Raw genomic sequence first — 19,930 nt, forward strand, 5'->3', positions numbered from 1 at the left:
TCAACAATTCATCACCAGTCCCTACCTTTTACAGATCTTCAACCCTGGTCTCCGTGAGCTCTTCTACCATCCATATCTACGTGGTCTACAACTCAAAACCATGCCTGTTTAACTTGACCACCATCAGTGGCATATTGTCTAGAATTGTGCCACTTGACACGGCAGACACTAGCCACACGTGGTTATTCAGCACTTGAAATGAAGCTAGTGAGACTGAGAATTGAACTTTAAATTATATTCATTTTTATCAACTAAACATTTGAAATGGGCACTCAATTCAGTCATTGGAAAACTTTTATTTTTTTAAGATTTTTTAACGTTTATTCATTCTTGAGAGACAGAGCATGCGCAAAGGAGGAGCAGAGAGAGAGAGAGAGAGAGAGAGAGAGAGAGACAGGATCCGAAACAGGCTGCAAGCTCCGAGCTGTCAGACAGAGCCCGACGCGGGGCTCAAACTCACAAACCACATGATCATGACCTGAGCCAAAGTTGGAAGATTAACCGTCTGAGCCACCCAGGTGCCCTAGCTATTAGAAAACTTTTAACAAATGTTTGGACCAATCTGTGAATATTAACCTTTGTTTTCAAATGTAAATTTTACGAAATCTAAACACACATCAGATGTTTCTGGTGAAAATGTAGTCTTCTGTGACATGTTGTGTGTGGGTGCATCTGATTTCTCAGACTTATTACAACCAAAAGAATGCCATATATCCCATTAGTGATTTTAAAAATTGACTATAAGTTGAATTGATAATGTTTCGGATTTGTAGTTTAAATAAAACTCATCATTACGTTTCATTTGTTTCTGTTTCTTTTTAACGTGTCACCTGTCTGCAGCCCCTCATGCTAAGTTTCCTCCTCCTCTTCCACTTGGGTTGGACGTTGACACTGCTGTTTTGCACCGAAGTCATTTAGATTCTCCAGGCGAGAGTGAGAGGCTTCATTCTTAGTGATGTGATTTGGAACAGCAAAGTTATTTCTGCATAGTAACAGGGATGTTCACATTTCATTGGCCACGGAAACTAAACCCTGCCTCCCACACAGAGCCATTGGCCAGCCGGGCCCTCTGTCCAAAGCAACCTCCGGCCTTGTCCCCACCCACTTCCACTTCCTTCACACAGCATCATCTACCTATACCCCCTCAGACGGTGCCCTGCCCCCTCCCTGCATTGGGCAATGGAGACTTCTGCTGATTTACAGACCTACTAGCCTTATTTGAGCGGGGAGGCCAAAGCCTGATTCTTACGCTCAGCCATTCGTTAACTGCGCCTTCTGTCTATAGCTTCTCAGGTGCCACTTTGGCTGCCTCATTTCACTTGGCATTTGGGGTTGGTACATAGTAACAGTTTACCATAGGCTGAGGAGGCTGAAGTGCAACTTCTCCTGCAGTCATTGGCTATTTGTCTATAGCTACTCAGGCTAGACCCTGACTCTCCTACTCTGCACATAGCAACAGGGGTTTCTCCCTAGTAACAGGCTTGCTGCTTCATCTCATTGGCCACTAGAAACTAGACCCACCTCTCTTACACCGCCATTGGCCAGCTGTACCATTTATCTACAACCCAAGGACTTGGTCTAGACAGGAGAGCTCAAATTGCAGGCTTCTGTTAACTCTTCCACCACCACTGTTCATCCGGTTGGCACTTGAACTGGTCATTTGTTATCTCACCCACCATTATCAATGACTCCGGTCAAAATCTAAAATCCAGGCTCTTGTTGACATTTCAACCGCCCCTGGACCAATTTCTAACCTCATCTACCATTGTTCTAGACTGATTCAGAGCTCTGATACCTCTTCGGCTATCAATGCTTTTCTGGCATGGTTTGGCATCAGCCTTCAATTAATTATTCCTTAATCAATTCCTCTTTGATCTGGAGCTTCAAACCAGATCTGTTAAATTTTCCACCATCAGTGGATATTAGGACTGATCTCAAACTTGGCCTCTGTGAACCCTTCCAAAATTGATGGCCTTGATAAAGCCTACGTGATAAAGACCACCAAGGTCACATCCATAGTTTGACATTAATGGGTTTATTAACTTGTTGCAGCAAGGGGGACCACACACCATAAGAACCAGAGGATCTCACCTGGGGTGGCCAACTTGTTCCAGTTTGCCTGTGACTTTCCTGTCACAGTGATGATTGTCCCTCGTCCCAGTAAATCCTCCAGTCTTGGGCAAACAGGGATGGTAGATCACCCTAGTCTTGGCAAGCAAAGGAGGAAACGGGATCACTACAGGATTTGGGAGAAGAGCTGAGTTTAGGTAAAATTCAAATGAAGCAGGGTTTTGATTAGCCCCAAGCAAAGCAAGTTGGTATGTAAAAGAGTCAATGTTAAGTCTGGACGGTGAAGTGAATTCAGGGGCCTTTTTATTTAGAAACACTGAAGTACAAATAGATGTGACATGTTCACTCCACATGCTCCTTGTTTGAGCCTCTGAGCGTGGGTTAGAAATTGAGGCTGTTCCTCTATGTCAAAGTGACAGGAGATCCTTCAGGCAAGAGTAGGATGTTTTATTCGTATCGATATAATTTCAAACAGCAAAGTTTCTTTTTTTTTAATGTTTTAATGTTTGATTTATTTCTGAGAGACAGAGAGAGACAGCGTGAGCAGGGGAGGGTCAGAGAGAGAGGGAGATACAGACTCTGAAACAGGCTCCAGGCTCTGAGCTGGCAGTCAGCACAGAGCCCGACGCGGGGCTCGAACCCAGAGCGGTGAGATCATGACCTGAGCCATCCAGGCGCCCCTAAACAGCAAAGTTTCTGATAGCCTATGATTTTAGAGAAAAAGTTTTCTTTTTAAAAAAAAATTTAACATTTATTAATTTTTAATAGGCAGAGACAGAGCATGAGCAGGGGAGGGGCAGAGAGAGAGGGAGACACAGAATGTGAAGCAGGCTCCAGGCTCTGAGCTGTCAGCACAGAGCCGGACGCAGGGCTTGAACCCAAGAACTGTGAGATCATGACCTGAGCTGAAGTCAGATGCTCAATCAAATGAGCCACCCAGGCGCCCCAGAGAAAAAGTTTTCTCAGAAAGGAGGGGTCTAGGATGAGGTACTCACCTCAAAGTGTAAAATTTGAGGGGAATACCAAAAAACTCAGTAATCAAGATAAATAGCATTTTAGTGCAACGTTTTCAAAAGTCCAAATTAATGCAAAAATCCATGATGAACAAAATACCAAAACTTGAAATGCCTGTATTAGTTATCTATTGCTGTATCTAATATCTCATTAGTAGATAATAGATTTTAGTAGATAACCAATTACTCTGAAACTTAGAAGCTTAAAACAGACATTTATTATCTCACCGTGAATGTGGGGTTAAGAACTTGGGAGTGGCTTGGCTTAGGGATCCTGTCTTAGGGTCTCTGACTCATGTTATGGTCAAGTTGTTGACTGGGACTATAGTCAACTGAGGCTGGAGGCTGGCTCATTCATATGGCTATAGGTCAGAAGCCTTAGTAGGTGTGCTTGGCAGATGGGCCTCTCCAAAGGCTGCCTGAGTGTTGTTATGACATAGCAGCTGGCTTCTCCCAGAGTGAGTGATATGAGGAATGGAGAGAGGGAGAGAGAGAGAGAAAGAGAGAGAGAGAGAGAGAGAGAGAACAAGATGGAAGCCTCAGTCTTTTATAATCTAATCTCTGAAGTGACAAACCATTACTTCTGACCTTGAACCCTGGGCCTCCATTAACTATTTCATGTCTATATCTTAGAAAAGTATGAAATTTTCAACATCACCAATCTCCCTGGTTTCATCTAAAAACATCTGTTAATGATTTTGCCAGAAATCACCATCTTGTTTTACAGGCCATAAGCCCAGTCTTGTAAGCAGCCTTCCGCCATGAATGAACATTTACTTTCAATGGTCCTCAGGTCCAGTTCTTGAACTTGGGCCTCTGTTATTCTTCAAACAACATTTCCCCTCTGGTTTGAACTGGAACCTAGGCCTCTGCAACATATGTCTGTTTTGGAAGTCTAATCAAAAGGACATTGATGGTAGAGAAGTTAACCATGGTCCAACAGTTGAGACATGGATCCGAGAGGCATTGATAGTGGAAAATTCACATATGCCTGTTCTCTCAGTCTATAAAAAAAGGACATTTATGATAAAAGAGCCTCTTGGATTCATGGTCAAAATACAGGGACACAGATGATGACATCATTAATAGAGGACATGAATTTAGATCAGAAGAGTGCAACATAGGTGTTGGGAGAGCTGAGAAAGGCCCAGGTTTGAGATCAGCCCAGGAGGCATTGATGGTGGAAGTTAGCAGAATCTAGGATTTGAGATGTTGGCCAAAAGTCATGACGATAATAAGTTTTGGAAATTTCTTTAGAAGTGCGTGTTACAGCAGTGTTCTCACATTTGCCACTCTGGTTCTAGTCCATTCACAAATACTGAGAGGCTGACACTCTAACTCTCCAGGTTATTACTCTGAGGCCCAGAGAAGGGGGTCTGAATGTCCTTAGGGCACCCAGCAATCCATGCCCAAGCTAACCAGGGCCTACCTGCTGTGTTTGAAAGGATAGGAGTTCAGAGGTAAAGAACCCCTAGAATCCTCTCTTCTCTCCCAAGAGTAAGTAGTAACTCCTAAATTCCCATATAAGAGAGGCTAAGCGGCTGCAACCTGGTTGACAGGAGGAGTTGGAAGCGTGTTTTGGAGATGTAGTTTCAGCGAAAGTAAGCTTTATTAACGTTTTCTAAATATTTTTCTATTAACAATTTGCTTAAAAATAATAGTTGTCCATATCAAAGGCTATTATTATTATTATTATTATTACTATTATTTATCTCTAGCTACTATCATTGTAGTGGGGTAATGGAGGTAATGGAGATTGAAGGGGATTCGACTCCCTTCTATACCAATTGCAGCACATCAAAATGCACCACCATGACTCTCCCCACTCTTCTCCAGTGGTATTGCCCGGGAGGGATCAACAATAACCTGAGTTTCCCCCTTCTTCCCAGTGGTATCTCCAAGGAGAGGACTGTACCACCCCGACTCCTTCCCTTTCTCGCCCAGTGGTATCTGCCAGGAGGGGGACTGTAACATTCTAATTTCTCCTTTCCTCTGAGTGACGTCTTCCAGGGGGAAACTAATATCTTGACTTTTACCCCTCTCCTCAGTGGTGTCTTCCTTGAAGATTAGGACACATGTGCCCTGCCCCGCACCTCTGCTTCTGTAACTTTTGCACAGACCTATAGAACCCAGTTCCAAAGACCAGCTCCTCCTGGAGGCTTGCCTTCAGAAGGTTTTTACCCTTGAACAAAGTCCCCCGCCCCCGCCTTCGTGGAACAGCCCGCTGTACGGAATGGGCGCTAAGATGGCGGCCCCCACAGAGGAACGCCTGGGCGCAGCCATATTCCTCGCCCGACGACGCCACTCAGGGACAAAGTCTCTGCCGATCCCTAACTGCACCTTGCTCAGATTGAGTAGACCGCAGAATCACAGCCCTTACGATCGTGTGCGAGAACAACAACCCAGAAGGGGCACGGTCAGGGGTGAGGACAGGAAACGGAAGTGGCCCTCAGAGGACGTTTAAGTCCTTTTGGCGCGCGACGCTAAAGCGAGTGCACGAGGTTTTGTGGCGTGACAGTCATCAGTGATTTTGAGGTGATGGCTTCGTTGGCTTTCGGGAATGACGAATTGCCAGTTTGTGAGGTCCATTGGTGAAGAGTTAAAGAATCTGGTGAATGGGAATCTGTGCAGGTCAGGGATGGTGGATGCTGGGAGGTGGTCAGGTTTTTAGGTATCTTGCTGCGTCTCGTAGTCAAGTCTTAATAGAGTGTGTGTTTAGGTTTTTCCTTATCAGTCTCCCCAGAGATTTGCTAATCTTATTAGTCTTTACAAAGAACCAGCCTTTGGCCTCCTTCATCCTCTCTGATGTGCCTTTATTAATAGAGTAATTTCTGCTCTTATCTGTACATTTTCTCTTTAACTTTTTAAATTGGGATGTTAGTTCATTAATGTTCAGCCTTTCTTCATTGTTAAAACCCATTTAGAACATGAATTTCTCTTTAAGAATCTCTTTAGCTGCATTCCACGCATTCCACGAATTTTGTATACACCATCTCACTGTTATTGAGTTTTGTGTTTCTTTGTCACTTATTCTTTACATTACTTTAATATAAGGCTTTGGGAGGGTTGACATTTGTATTACATCTTCTTATCCAAGGATATGGTATATCTGTGTGACTATTTTATATTTGTCAATTTTTTTTAATCGTACACATCCAACTCCTTACGTGTATTTTGTGTATTTCTTGCTGTCATTATTAATGGGTTTTTGTTTCCCTGTTTTCATTTATTTGATTGTTGCCATTATAGAGGAAAAATTATTTGCTCTTATAATTTTATCTGATATCCAGCCCCTTACCAAATTGCCCTGTGAATGCTAGTAGTGTCTCTTCAGTTTTCTTTGTATAAAACCATATCATTGGCAAGGAAAGCCACATTTCTATTAACTTCCAACACTTATTCTCATTGTTTCATCTCTCATAGAGCAAGCAAAACATCTGAGTTGTTTGTAATAGCTTCATCATTTTACTTTTTAGCATAATATTTCAGGGCTATGTTTTGTAAATGATTTTTGTGATATTTAAGGGATTTACTTCTTCCCTAATTTTAGTTGGAGTTTTATTAGTAATGTCTGTAGAATTGTGTCAGATGCTTTTCTGGTGTAATTTAATAGCAGCGTCCCCCCATGTATTGATTAATAAATAATATTAATGTTAAATCATCTTCTGAAAAGAAGAGGTGAGGAGCTTCCTGTAGAAGAATTGAAGAGGGGTTTTCACCCTAAAAATGACAAGATAACTAAAGAGGGCAGAAGTGGTACCTTTCATTTGGGTTTCCAGATTTCCTGCCTCTACGGTCACCTACTGGGTCCCCGTGGACAGGTCCTTCCTCTGTCCACCTCATAGGGTTTACCCCCAATTCTGCCCTCCCCACAAACCCTGATCTACCTTACCTTGAACTTGGAATTCAGGAGTAGGCTGGCTAGGTAAGGTGTGAAGGTCCCTGTGGAGCCACCTCAGAATAAAAGGACTCTGAGGTCATTAGTGTGACTTCAGACATCATGATTGTTTTCCTAATCCACCCTAACACTCGGAGTGGGGGTTGTTGAATTTTGTGGTGTATATGTAGAATGACGCTGATGACATGGATACTGTCCTTTTAGGATTTCTTGGTGTCCCTGTGGAGCCGTTGAGCTTTCTCCTTACTGGAGGCTGTGGGATCTTCCATTCATTCTGACCGCAGCCCACATCAGCCCACATACAGACTCCCCTCCAGCTTTGGAAGGTGGGCTGAGACCCAGGGTGGACATGCCAGCTAATGGGAAATCACCCCAGAGGTTCCCTGCCCCGGTGCCAGGACAGCCTGGCAGATCATTTGAGGTAAGGAGGAGGAGCCTACTTAACACGTTTTTTTCTTTTACTTTTTAAGATAAGTTTTAATTTTGAGATAATTGTAGATTCAAATGCAGCGTACCATTTACCCACTTTTCTCCAATGGGAACATCATGCAAAACCTTGGTACAGTATCACAACAAGGCTGTTGACATATGGAACATTTCCATCACCATAAGGACCCCTCATCTTGCCTTTAAAAATTTTTTTAAATGTTTATTTATTTTTTGAGAGAGAGAGAGACTGAGGGCAAGTGGGGCAGGGACAGAGCATGAGGGAGACACAGAATTGGAAGCAGGCTCCAGGCTCCGAGCTGTCAGCACAGAGCCTGACGTGGGGCTCGAACTCGTGAACTGCGAGATCATGACCTGAGCCGGAGTCGGGCGCTTCACCGACTGAGCCACCCAAGTGCCCCTCATCTTGCCTTTTAATAGCCACAGGCAGTTCCTCCTCCCCCGCTCCCTCCCTAACCCCTGGCTGTCACTAATCTGTGCTCTCATTCTATAGTTTTGTCATATCAAACATAACATATGAATGGAATAAATGCAGTATGTAACCTTTTGGGACTGGATTTTACTCAGCATAATTCTCTGGGGATTCATGCAGATTGTTGCGTCTATGAATAGCGTGTTCTTTTTTACTGCCGAGCAGTATTCCATGGTATAAATGAACTACAGTTCGCTTAACCAACCTCTAGTTGAAGGAAATCTGGGTTGTTTCCAGTTTGGGGCTCTTAGGAATAAAGATGCTGTGATTGTTTGTGTAAGGATTTTGTGTGAGATGAATGCCAATTGCTGGATTGTACGCTAAGTGCATTCAAACAATTAATTGACTTAATTTCTGTAGTACAGTTTTAGGTTTGCAGAATTATTGGGAAGAGAGTACATATTGTTCCATTACCACTCTGTACCCCTCTACAGTTCCCCGTTATTTTATTTTTGAGAGAGAGCGCGCACGAAGGGGAGGTGCAGAGAGAAAAAGAGGGAGACAGAGAACCCCCAGCAGGCCCCGTGCTGTCAGCGTAGAACCCAGTGTGGGGCTCAGTCTCACGAACCATGAGATCATGACCTGAGCTGATATCAAGATCACGACCTGAGCCGAAATCAAGAGGCAGACCCGTGTCAGACACTTAACCAACTGAGCCACCCAGGCAACCTGCCCCGTTATTAATATTTTGTATTAGTGTAGGGCATTTGTTACATTTAACCACTATTGATACTGTAGAATTAATTATAGTCTACAGTTGACTGGAAGATTCATTGTGTCGCATATTCTGCAGGTTTTGACAAATGCGTAATGGCCCACGTCCACCGTTAAAGGTTCATACAAAACAGTTTCATTTGTGCTTCAGCTACTCGTCCATTCTCTCTCTATGCTTGAACCTCTGGCAACTACTGTGTTTTTTTCATTTTTACTGTCTCTATACTTTTACCTCTTTTATTTTTTTTTAAATTTTTTAATGTTTTATTTATTTCTAGGGGAGAGAGAGAGAGACAGCGTGAGCAGGGGAAGGTCAGAGAGAGAGGGAATCACAGACTTTGAAACAGGCTCCAGGCTCCGAGCTGGCAGTCAGCACAGAGCCCGACGCGGGGCTCGAACCCATGAACCGCGAGATCATGACCTAAGCGAAAGTCGGACGCTTAACCGACTAAGCCACCCAGGCGCCCCGATCTTGTCCATTTTTTAATCGGGTTGTTTGTTTTCTTACTGTTGAGTTTTAAGAGTTGTTCGTATATTTTAAATACAAGTCCTTTATCAGATAAGTTCTGCAAATACTTTCTCTCGTTCTTTGGCTTGTCTTTTTGTTTTCTTAGTGGTGTCTTTTTTTGTTAAAAAAAAGAAAGTTTATTTATTTTGAGAGAGAGAGATGGGGATGGGCTGAGAGAGACCGAGAGGGAGAATCTCAAGCAGGTTCCTGCACTGTCAGCATGGAGTCTGACGTGGGGCTTGATCTCACGAACCAGGAGATCATGACCTGAGCTAAAATCAAGAGTCAGATGCTTAAACCACTGAGCCCTCCAGGCGCCCCACGGTGTCTTTCATAGAATAGAATTTTAAAATTTTAATAAAGTCCGACTGGTCATTTTTCCTTTTATGAATCATACTTTTGGTGTTGTATTTTAAAACATCTCCAGGGGTCGCCTGGGTGGCTCAGGTGGTCAAGTGTCCGACTTTGGCTCAGGTCATGATCTCATGGTTTGTGAGTTCCAGCCCTGCGTGGGGCTCTGTGCTGACAGCTCAGGGCCTGGAGTCTGTTTCAGATTCTGTCTCCGGCTCTCTCTGCCCCTCCCCTACTTGTGCTCTGTCTCTGTGTCTCTAAAATAAAGAAACATTAAGAAAAAAATTAAAAAAAAACAAACACATCTCCAGACCCAAGTCACTTAGATTTTCCCTTATCTTGTAGAAGTTTTATAGTTTTACATTTTGCATATATAAGACCTATTTCATTTTTCTTTTTTTTTTAAGTTTATTTATTTATGAGAGAGAGAGAGAGAGAGAGACAAGAGAGACAGCACCAGTGGGGAAGGGGCAGAGAGAGAGGGAGACAGAATCTGAAGGAGGATCCAGGCTCTGAGCTATCAGCACAGAGCCTGACGTGGGGCTCGAACCCACGAACTATGAGATCATGACCTGAGGCAAAGTCGGACACTTACCTGACTGAGCCTCCCAGGAGCCCCGTTCTTATCCATTTATTTATTGATGGACACCTAGGTTGTTTCCATAGTTTGACTATTATAGATAATAATGAAATAAGCACAGGGATATAAATATATAAATTATATATATATATTTGAATTAGTGTTTTGTTTTGTTTTTTTATTTGAAGTTTTTATTTAAATTCTAGTTAGCTAACATACATGCTGAAATTGGTTTCAGGTGTAGAGCTTAGTTATTCACCACTTACATACAACACCCAGTGCTCAACATAACAAGTGCCCTCCTTAGTACCCATCACCCATTTAGCCCATCCCCCCGCCCACCTCCCTCCATCAATCCTGTTTGTTACCTACAGTTAAGAGTCTCTTATAGTTGGGTAAGTGACTGACTTCGGCTCAGGTCATTATCTTACATTCGGGAGTTCGAACCTGCATCGGGCTGTCTGCTGTCAGCGCAGAGCCTGCTTTGGATCCTCTGTGCCTCTCTCTCTGTGCTCCTCCTCTGCATGTGCTCGTGCTGTCTCTCTCTCTCTCTCTCTCTCTCTCAAAATAATAAACATTTTTAAAAAAGAATCTCGTATGATTTGCTTTCCTCTCTTTTCCCCCCCCGTCCCCTATGTTCATCTGTTTTGTTTCTTAAATTCCACAGATCAGTGAAATTGTACGGTATTTGTCTTTCTCTGACCGACTTATTTCGCTTCACATAATATACTGTAGCTCCATCTATGTCATTGAAAAAGACAAGATTCATTCTTTTTGAGGCTGAGCAATACTCCATTGTATATTTATACCACATGTTCTCTATCCATTCACCAGTCGGTGGACTCTTGGATGGTCTCCATAGTTTGACTATGTTGTCAACTAGCCAGTTGTTTCCGCACTGTTTTCTCCATTGAATTCCCTTGCTCATTTGTCAAAGATCAGTGGATTATATTTGTGGATCTATTTTCTTTCTATTTGTTCCACTGATAAACTCATCTGTTCTTTCGCCAATACCATGCTCTTTTTTTAATTGGTTTCCATTATATTAATTTCAGGTGTACGACATAATCATTTGATATTTGTATGTATTGCATGATGGCCACCACAAGAAAGCTAGTTAGCATCCATCACCGTACACAGTTATAGAATTTTTTTCTTGTGATGAGAGCTTTTAAGCTGTACTCTCATAGCAACTTGTAAATATTCAGTACAATATAATTACCTCTAGTTACTATGCTGTACGTTACTTCCCATGAGTTATTTATTTTATAACTGAAAGTTTGTACCTCTGACTTCCTTCACCCATTTTGCCCACCTCCTCCTCCCGCATCTGGCGACCACCCATCTGTGATCTGTACTGTGAGCTTGTTTTTCTTTTAGATCCCACATGTAACTGAGATCATACAATATTTATCTTTCTCTGTCTGCCTTATGTCATGTAGCATAATGCCTTCAAGGTCCATCCATATTCTTGTAAATGGCAAGATTTCCCCTTTGTTTTATGGCTGAATACTGTTCCATTGTGTACACACATGCATACACACCATATTTTCTTTATCCATTCATCTGTTGATGGACAGACACTTCGGTTGTTTCCATATCTTGGCTATTGTAAATAATGCTGCAATGAAATGGGGGTGCAGATATTTTGTTAGTGGTTTTTTTCGCCTTTGGATAAATATTCAGAAGTGGAATTGCTGGATGATATGATAGTTCTGTATTTAATTTTTTGAGGAACCTCCATACTGGTTTTTTTTTAATATTTTTTATTTATTTCTAGGAGAGAGAGAGAGAGAGAGACAGCGTGAGCAGGGAAGGGTCAGAGAGAGAGGGAGATACAGACTCTGAAATAGGCTCCAGGCTCTGAGCTGGCAGTCAGCACAGAGCCCGACGCGGGGCTCGAACCCACGAACCGCGAGATCATGACCTAAGCGAAAGTCGGACGCCCAACCGACTAAGCCACCCAGGCGCCCCCCTCCATACTGTTTTCTATAGTGGCTGCACCAGTTTATATTCCTACCAATGGTACGCAAGGATTCCCTTTTCATCACATCCTCACCAACGTTTGTTATCTCTTGCCTTTTTGATACTGGCTAGCCATTCTAACAGGTGTAAGGTGATATCTCATTGTGACTTTGATTTGCATTTCTCCTATGATTAGTGATTTTTTTAAAAAGTAGGCTCCATGCCCAATGTGGGGCTTGAACTCACAACCCTGAGATGAAGAGTAGCATGCTCTACCAAATGAGTCAGACAGGTGCCCCTAGATTAGTGATGTTGAGCATCTTTTTTTTTCTTAAATAGTTTATTGCCAAGTTGGTTTCCATATATTGAGCATCTTTAATGTTGGCCATCTGCATGTCCTCTTTGGAAATTATCTATTCAGATCCTTTGACGATTTTCTTAATAAAATTTTTAAAAATTTTAATTTTATTTTTTAACATTTATTTATTTTTGAGAGACAGAGTGTGAGTGGGGGAGGGGAGAGAGAGAGGGAGACACAGAATCTAAAGCAGGCTCCAAGCTCTGAACTGTCAGCAGGGAGCCCTACATGGGGCTTGAACCCACAAATGGTAAGATCATGACCTGAGCCAAAGTTGGATGCTCAACCAACTGAGCCACCCAGGCGCCCCTAAAGTTTTTTTGATGTTATTTATTTTTGAGAGACAGAGAGAGTAGGGGAGGGACAGAGAGAGAGGGAGACACAAAATCCAAAGCAGGCTCTGAGCTGTCAGCACAGAGCCCAGATGCAGGGCTTGAACCCATGAACCATGAGATCATGACCTGAGCCGAAGTCAGACACTTAACTGACTGAGCCACCCAAGCACCTCTCCTCTGCCTATTTTTAAATCGGATTTTTTTTTTTTTTTTTTTGGCTATTGAGTTGTGTGAGTTCTTCGTATATTTTGGATATTAACTCTTTATCAGATATACGCTTTACAAATATTTTCTGCTGTTCAGTAGTTTGCCTTTTTATTTAGTTGATGATTCCTTTGCCGTGCAGGAGCTTTTTACTTTGATGTAGTTCCCTTTGTTTATTTTTGCTTTTGTTGCCTTTGCTTTTGGTGTCAAATCCAAAAAATCTTTACCATGAGCTTACTGCTTATGTTTTCTTGGAGTTTTATGGTTTCAGGTCTTAGGTTCAAGTCTTTAATCCATTTTGAGTTAATTTTTGTATATGGTGTAAGGTAATGGGCCAGTTTTGTTTTTGTTTTTGTTTTTTGCATGTGGATGTCCCAGTTTTTCCAACACCATTTATTGAAGAGACTGTCGTTGGGGCGCCTGGGTGGCTCAGTTGGTTAAGCGCCCAACTTCGGCTCAAGTCATGGTCTCGCTGTTTGTGAGTTCAAGCCCCGCTTTGGGCACTGTCCTGACAGCTAGCTCAGAGCCTGGAGCCTGCTTTAGATTCTGTCTCCCTCTCTCTCTGCCCCTCCCCCACTTGTGCTCTATTTCTCTCTCAAAAATAAATAAAAACATTAAAAATTAAAAAAAAAAGACAGTCCTTTTTTCATTGACTATTCTTGGGTCCTTTGTTGTAAATTAATTGGCGATATGTGTATGGGTTTATTTCTGAGCTTTCTATTCTTTTCCATTGATCTATGTGTCTGTTTTTATGCCAGTACCACACTGTTTTGATTGCTATAGCTTTGTATTATAGTTTGAAATCAGAGAGCATGATGACCCCAACCAATGTTGCTCTTTTTTCTTAAGACTACTAGTATGTTGTGGTTATTACAAGTTTTGTACATAGTTTGTCAGATTTACATATAAGTATTTCATTTTTCCAAGTGATTATAAGTGGTTTTATATTTTTTTATTTTGGAGTCCACATTTTTATTGCTAACATAGAAATACAGTTGATTTTGGGGGCACCTGGGTGGCTTAGTCGGTTAAGTGTCCGACTTTCACATAGGTCATGATCTCACTGTTCGTGGGCTCGAGCCCCGCATCGGGCTCTGTGCTGACTGCCAGCTCAGAGCCTGGAGCCTGTTTCAGTCTGTGACTCCCTCTTTCTCCGACCCTCCCCTGCTCACACTGTCTCTCTCTCTCTTTCTCCCCTAGAAATAAATAAGACATTAAAAAAAAAAAAGAAATACAGTTGATTTTTGTATTTTAGCTTGTGTCCTATGACTTTGATGAAATCAATGATTAGTTCTAGAATTTTATTTTTTGTAGATTTTTTGTGTGGTTAAAAAAATTTTTTTGAGAAAAAGAGTATGTGTGTGCATGTGGGAGGGGCATAGAGAGAGGGCCAGAGAGAATCGCAAGCACACTCCATGCCCAGTGACTCCATGCCCAGTGGAGCCTGCCTGATACCAGGACTTTCTCACGACTGTGAGATCATGACCTGAGCCAAAATAAAGAGTTGGACACTTTAATGGACTGAGCCACCCAAGAGTCCCAATTTTTTGTGATTTTTCTACATAGACAATCATGTCGTCTGTAAATAAGGACTTTTCTTTCTTCTTTTTTATTCTATATGCCTTTCATTTCCAATTTTTGCCTTATTGCAGAGGTTAGAACTTTTTGCCTTGCTGTTAATCTTGTCTCTCATCATGATGTATAATGTTAGCTGCAGTTTTGTTTTAGATGCTCTTTATCAAGTTTAAGAAGTTCCTGTTGGGGGCGCCTGGGTGGCTTGGTCGGTTAAGCGTCCGACTTTCGCTTAGGTCATGATCTCGCAGTTCGTGGGTTCGAGCCCCGCATCGGGCTCTGTGCTGACTGCCAGCTCAGAGCCTGGAGCCTATTTCAGAGTCTGTATCTCCCTCTCTCTCTGACCCTCCCCTGCTCATGCTGTCTCTCTCTCTCTCTCCTAGAAATAAATAAAAATATTAAAAAAAAAAAAAAAGAAGAAGTTCCTGTTGGGGTGCCTGGGTGGCTCAGTCAGTTGGGTGGCTGACTTTGGCTCAGGTCATGATCTCACAGTTTGTGGGCTCGAGCCCCATGTCGGGCTCTGTGCTGACACCTCTGAGCCTGGAGCCTGTTTCAGATTCTGTGTCTCCCTCTCTCTCTGACCCTCCCCTGCTCACGCTGTCTCTCTCTCTCAGAAATAAATAAAAAACATTAAAACAAATTAAAAAAAAAAAGAAAAAAAAGTTCCTGTCTATTCTTGTTTCTATTTAGATTTTTTTTGCAGGAATGAGTGTTGAATTTTTTCAAATGCTGTTTTTTTACATTGGTTGATATGATCATGTGATTTTAGAAATCCTATTAATGTGGTGAATTACATGGATTGATTTTTGAATATTGAACCTGCCTTGCATTCCTGGAATAAACCCCAGTTGGATATGGTGTATAATTCTTTTTTTCTTTTTTTTTTTTTCAGCGAGAGAGAGAACGTGCAAGTGAGTGGGGTGGGGGGGAGAGAAAGAGAGAGAGAGAGAGAGAGAAATCCCATGAGGGGCCAAGAGAGAGAGATAGGGAGAGAGAAAGAAGCGGGGCTCACCCAAAGTGGGGCTCTAGCTCACCCGATGTGAGACTCGAACTCACGAACCATGAGATTATGACCTGAGCCAAAGTCAGATGCTTAACGACCGAGCTACCCAGGCGCCCTATAATTCTTTTAATATATTGCTGAGTTATATGTGCTAATATTTTGTCAAGAATTTTTGCCTACATAATCATGAGTGATATTGGGGTGTACTTTTCTTTTTCATACTGCATTTATCTGACTTTATAATCAGGGAATGTGTTAGTTTCATGTGGCTGCCGCGACAAATTGCCACAAGCTTGGTGGCTTAAAATGACATTTTATAAAATTGCCATTTTATAAAGGTGATATTCACTGATATTCACAGATTGTCAGGATTCGGAGGTGGATATACTTGGGGGCCCCTTTTTAAGCCATCACAGGTAAATAGTAGCTTCGTAGAATGAATTAGGGAGAATTATTTACTCTTTTTTTTCCTGTAAGAGGCTTTGTAATTGGTGTTAATTCTTTAAAAGAATCTGGTAAAATTCTCCAGGAAAACTGTCTGGGCCAGTGATTTCTTTCTTTCTTTCTTTCTTTCCTTCCTTCCTTCCTTCCTTCCTTCCTTCCTTCCTTCCTTCCTTCCTTCTCTCTCTCCCTCCCTCCCTTCCTCCCTCCCTCCCTCCCTGTCTGTCTTTCTGTCTTTCTGTCTTAGTCTGTCTTTCCTTCTGTCTTTCTTTCTCTTCTCTTTTAAATTGTAGATTCAATTTCCTTAGTAGTACTAGGGCTATTCAAACTATCTATTTCATTCCAGGCAATTTGTGATAGTTCGTGGGTTTTTTAAAGAAATTAGTTCATTTTATGTAAGTTCTCAAATGTCTATATGAATAATTATTTATAATAATTACCATACTTTTTATGTCTGCAAGGTATGTAGTGATATTCTTTGTTTCATTCCTGATTTTGGTAATTTGTGTCTTTGTTTTTCAGTCTTGCCAAAAGTTTGTCAATTTTATTGATTTTTTCAAAGAACCACCTCTTTATTTCATTGATTTTTATCTATTATCTTTCTGTTTTCAGTGTCACTAATTTTGCTCTTTTCTTTTTTTTAATTTTTTTTAATGTTTATTTTTGAGACAGAGAGAGACAGAGAGCGTGAGCAGGGGAGAGGCAGAGAAAGGGAGAGATTCAGAATCCGAAGCAGGCTCCAGGCTCAGAGCTGTCAGCACAGAGCCCAATGCGGGGCTCGAACTCACAAACCATGAGATCATGACCTGAGCCGAAGTCAGACGCTTAATGTACTGAGCCTCCACGGTGCCCCTATTTTTTTTTTCTCTTTTCTATTTCTTTCCTTCTGCTTGTTCTGGGTTTAGTTTGGTCCTTTTTTTTTTTCTTTTCTAAAAATTAAAGTATTGATATATAACATTATCTAAGTGTAAGGTGTACAGTGTGTTGGTTTGATACATTTGTGTACTGTTACGTGATTACTACTGTAAGTTTGCTAACATCTCAACCACGTCACATAATTATCATTTCTTTTTCGGGGTGGGAACAATTTAGGTCTAGTTTCTTTTTTTTTTTTTTGTAATATTTTTATTTATTTCTAGGAGAGAGAGAGACAGCGTGAGCAGGGGAGGGCCAGAGAGAGAGGGTGTCACAGACTGAAACAGGCTCCAGGCTCCGAGCTGGCAGTCAGCACAGAGCCCGACGCGGGGCTCGAACCCACGAACCGCGAGATCATGACCTAAGCGAAAGTCGGACGCCCAACCGACTAAGCCACCCAGGCGCCCCTTAGGTCTAGTTTCTTAACAACTTTGAGGTTTATGATAGTGTTTCCCATAGTCACTTGCTGTGCATTAGCTCTCCAGTACTTATTTAGCCACTAGTTCCGAGTGTTTGTCCTTAAATAGCATATTCTCACTATGGTCTTTTTTTTCTAGGTTTTTGAAGTGGGACCTTAGCTTTTTATTTTTTTTATTAAAAAATGTTTAATGTTTGTTTGTTTGTTTATTTTTGAGAGAGAGAGAGAGAGAAATCCCAAGCAGTCTCTGCACTGTCAGCCCAGAGCCTGATGCGGGGCTCCAGCTCACAAACCGTGAGATCATGACCTGAGCCAAAATCAAGAGTCCGACACTTAACCGACTGAGCCACCCACGTGCTCCGGGACCTTAGATATTTTGGTTTGAGACTTTCCTCTTTCAAATGTATGCATTTAGTGCTATATATTCCCCTCTCAGCACTTCTTTAGCTGTGTTCCACGAATTATAAATGCATATTCATTTTCACTTAATTCATTGTATTTTGTAATTTCCTTTGAGACTTTCTCTTTATACCGTAGATGATTAGAAATGTGTTATTCACCTTCCAAGTGTTTGGAGATTTATCTTTTTCTTAACATGTGTTTATTCTGGAGAGGGGGGAGGGACAGAGAGAGGCGGGGGACAGAGGATCCAAAGTGGGCTCTGCCATGACAGCAGAAAGCCTGATGCGGAGCTTGAACTCATGAGCCAAGCTGTGAGATTATGACCTGAGCTGACGTCAGATGCTCAACTGACCGAGCCACCCAGGTGCCTCTTCTGTTAGTTTTCTGCTCTCTTGTTAGGTTTCCATTATGGATTTCTAGTTTCATTCCAGTGTGGTCAGAGAAGATTGCTCATTTTCTTTTCTTTTCTTTTTTTTTTTTAAATTTTTATTTGAGAGAGAGAGAGAGAGAGCACGTGCGTGGGGGAGAGAGGCAGGAGAAAGACTCTTTTTTTTAATGTTTATTTAGGGGCACCTGGGTGGCTCAATTGGTTAAACCTCTGACTTCGGCTCAGGTCATGATCTCACAGTTTGTGAGTTCCAGCCTCACATCGGGCTCTGTGCTGACAGCTCGGAGTCTGGAGCCTGTTTCCGATTCTGTGTCTCCCTCTCTCTCTGTTCCTCCCCTGCTTGCCCTCTGTCTCTCTATCTCTCTCTCTCTCAAAAATAAATTAAAAAGATTAAAAAATTAAAAAAAACCTTTAAAAAAATAAATAAAATGTTTATTTATTTTTGAGAGGGGGGAGTGGGAGGGGCAGAAAGAGAAGGGGACAGAGAATCTGAAGCACGCTCTGTGCTGACAGCAGAGAGGCCGATGTGGGGCTCGAACTCACAACCCACGAGATCATGACCTGAACTGAAGTGAGATGCTTAACAGACTGAGCCACCCAGGCGCCCCAGAGAAAGAATCTTAAGCAGGCTCTGTGCTCAGCACAGAGCCCGATATGAGGCTCAATCCCACGACCCTGGGATCATGACGTGAGCCGAGGGCGCTCAACCAATGTGAGCTTCCCAGGTGCCCCCAAATTGCCCATTTTCTATTTTTTTTCCAGTTTCATTAGCTTTTGCTTTTGTGTTTTCTACGTTTTGGATTGATTTGTCTCTTTTGATGAATTGGCGTTTTTATCATTAGTTATCTTCTCTCTGTCTCTGGTAATTTTTTTCTCTGAAGTCTACTTTGTCTGATACTAATATAGCTACTTCTGCTTTCTTTTTTCCCAGCTTTACTGAGGTATAATTAACATTACTTCTGCTTTCTTTTGATGAATCTTTGCATGGAGATATATCTCTTTTCATACTTTTACCTTCAACCTGCCTATATTGCTATATTTGAAGTGACTCTTTTTCAGACACCATACACTTGGGTCCTGTTTCTGATTTTTTCCCCAATTTCTGTCTTTTAATTTGTGCAGGTAGACCATTGACATTCAATGTGATTAATGATAAGTTAGGCCTTATTTTATTTTTTCTTCTGTGTTTGTTCTCTTTCATTTTCTGTTTTATTTTTCCCTGCCTTCCTGTCAGTCACGTGAACAGTTTTTAGAATTCCATTTCGATTTACTTAGAGTTTTTTTTTTTGATGGCTCATAAATTTATTTTATTTTATTTTATTTATTTATTTTTTTTACAAATAGTTTATTGTCAAATTAGTTTCCACATAACAGTCAGTGCTCATCTCCACAAGTGCCCCCCTCCATGCCCATCCCTCCTCCCCCCCACATCCATCAGTCCTCAGTTTTTGTCAGCATTCAAGAGTCTCTCATGGCTTGCCTCTCTCCCTCTCCCCCACCATTTCCCCCCTTCTTCTCCCCCTTGTTCCTCCGTCAAGTTCCTCCTAATCCTCCTATACGTGCAAACATGATATTTGTCCTTCTCTGCCTGACTTATTTCGCTCAGCACAACACCCTCAAGGTCCATCCATGTTGCTACACATGGCCAGATTTCATTGTTTCTCATTGCCATGTAGTATTCCATGGTATAGATAAACCACATCTTCTTGATCCATTCATCTGTTGATGGACCCTTAGGCTCTTTCCATGTTTTGGCTATTGTGGAGAGTGCTGCTATGAACATTGGGGTCCATGTGCTCCTATGCCTCAGCATTTCTGTATCCCTTGGGTAAATTCCTAGCAGTGCTATTGCTGGGTCATAGGGGAGTTCTATTGT

The 19,930-nt window shown here is 42.0% G+C and overlaps 1 protein-coding gene across 1 annotated transcript in view; it reads left to right on the forward strand.

The window, feature by feature from the left end:
- The first annotated feature begins 5,547 nt into the window (after positions 1 to 5,547).
- Positions 5,548 to 19,930, forward strand: part of ZNF157 (zinc finger protein 157) — a 44,807-nt gene continuing 30,424 nt past the window's right edge. The window contains exons 1-2 of the mRNA XM_039216787.1: positions 5,548 to 5,618; positions 7,186 to 7,402. Coding sequence (XP_039072718.1) covers positions 7,331 to 7,402 — 72 coding nt within the window. The 5' untranslated portion in view covers positions 5,548 to 5,618; positions 7,186 to 7,330. The remainder of the gene's footprint in view (positions 5,619 to 7,185; positions 7,403 to 19,930) is intronic.

This window comes from Hyaena hyaena, unplaced genomic scaffold (assembly GCF_003009895.1).
Source record: "Hyaena hyaena isolate Hyena2069 unplaced genomic scaffold, ASM300989v1 scaffold_658, whole genome shotgun sequence".
NCBI lineage: Eukaryota > Metazoa > Chordata > Mammalia > Carnivora > Hyaenidae > Hyaena > Hyaena hyaena.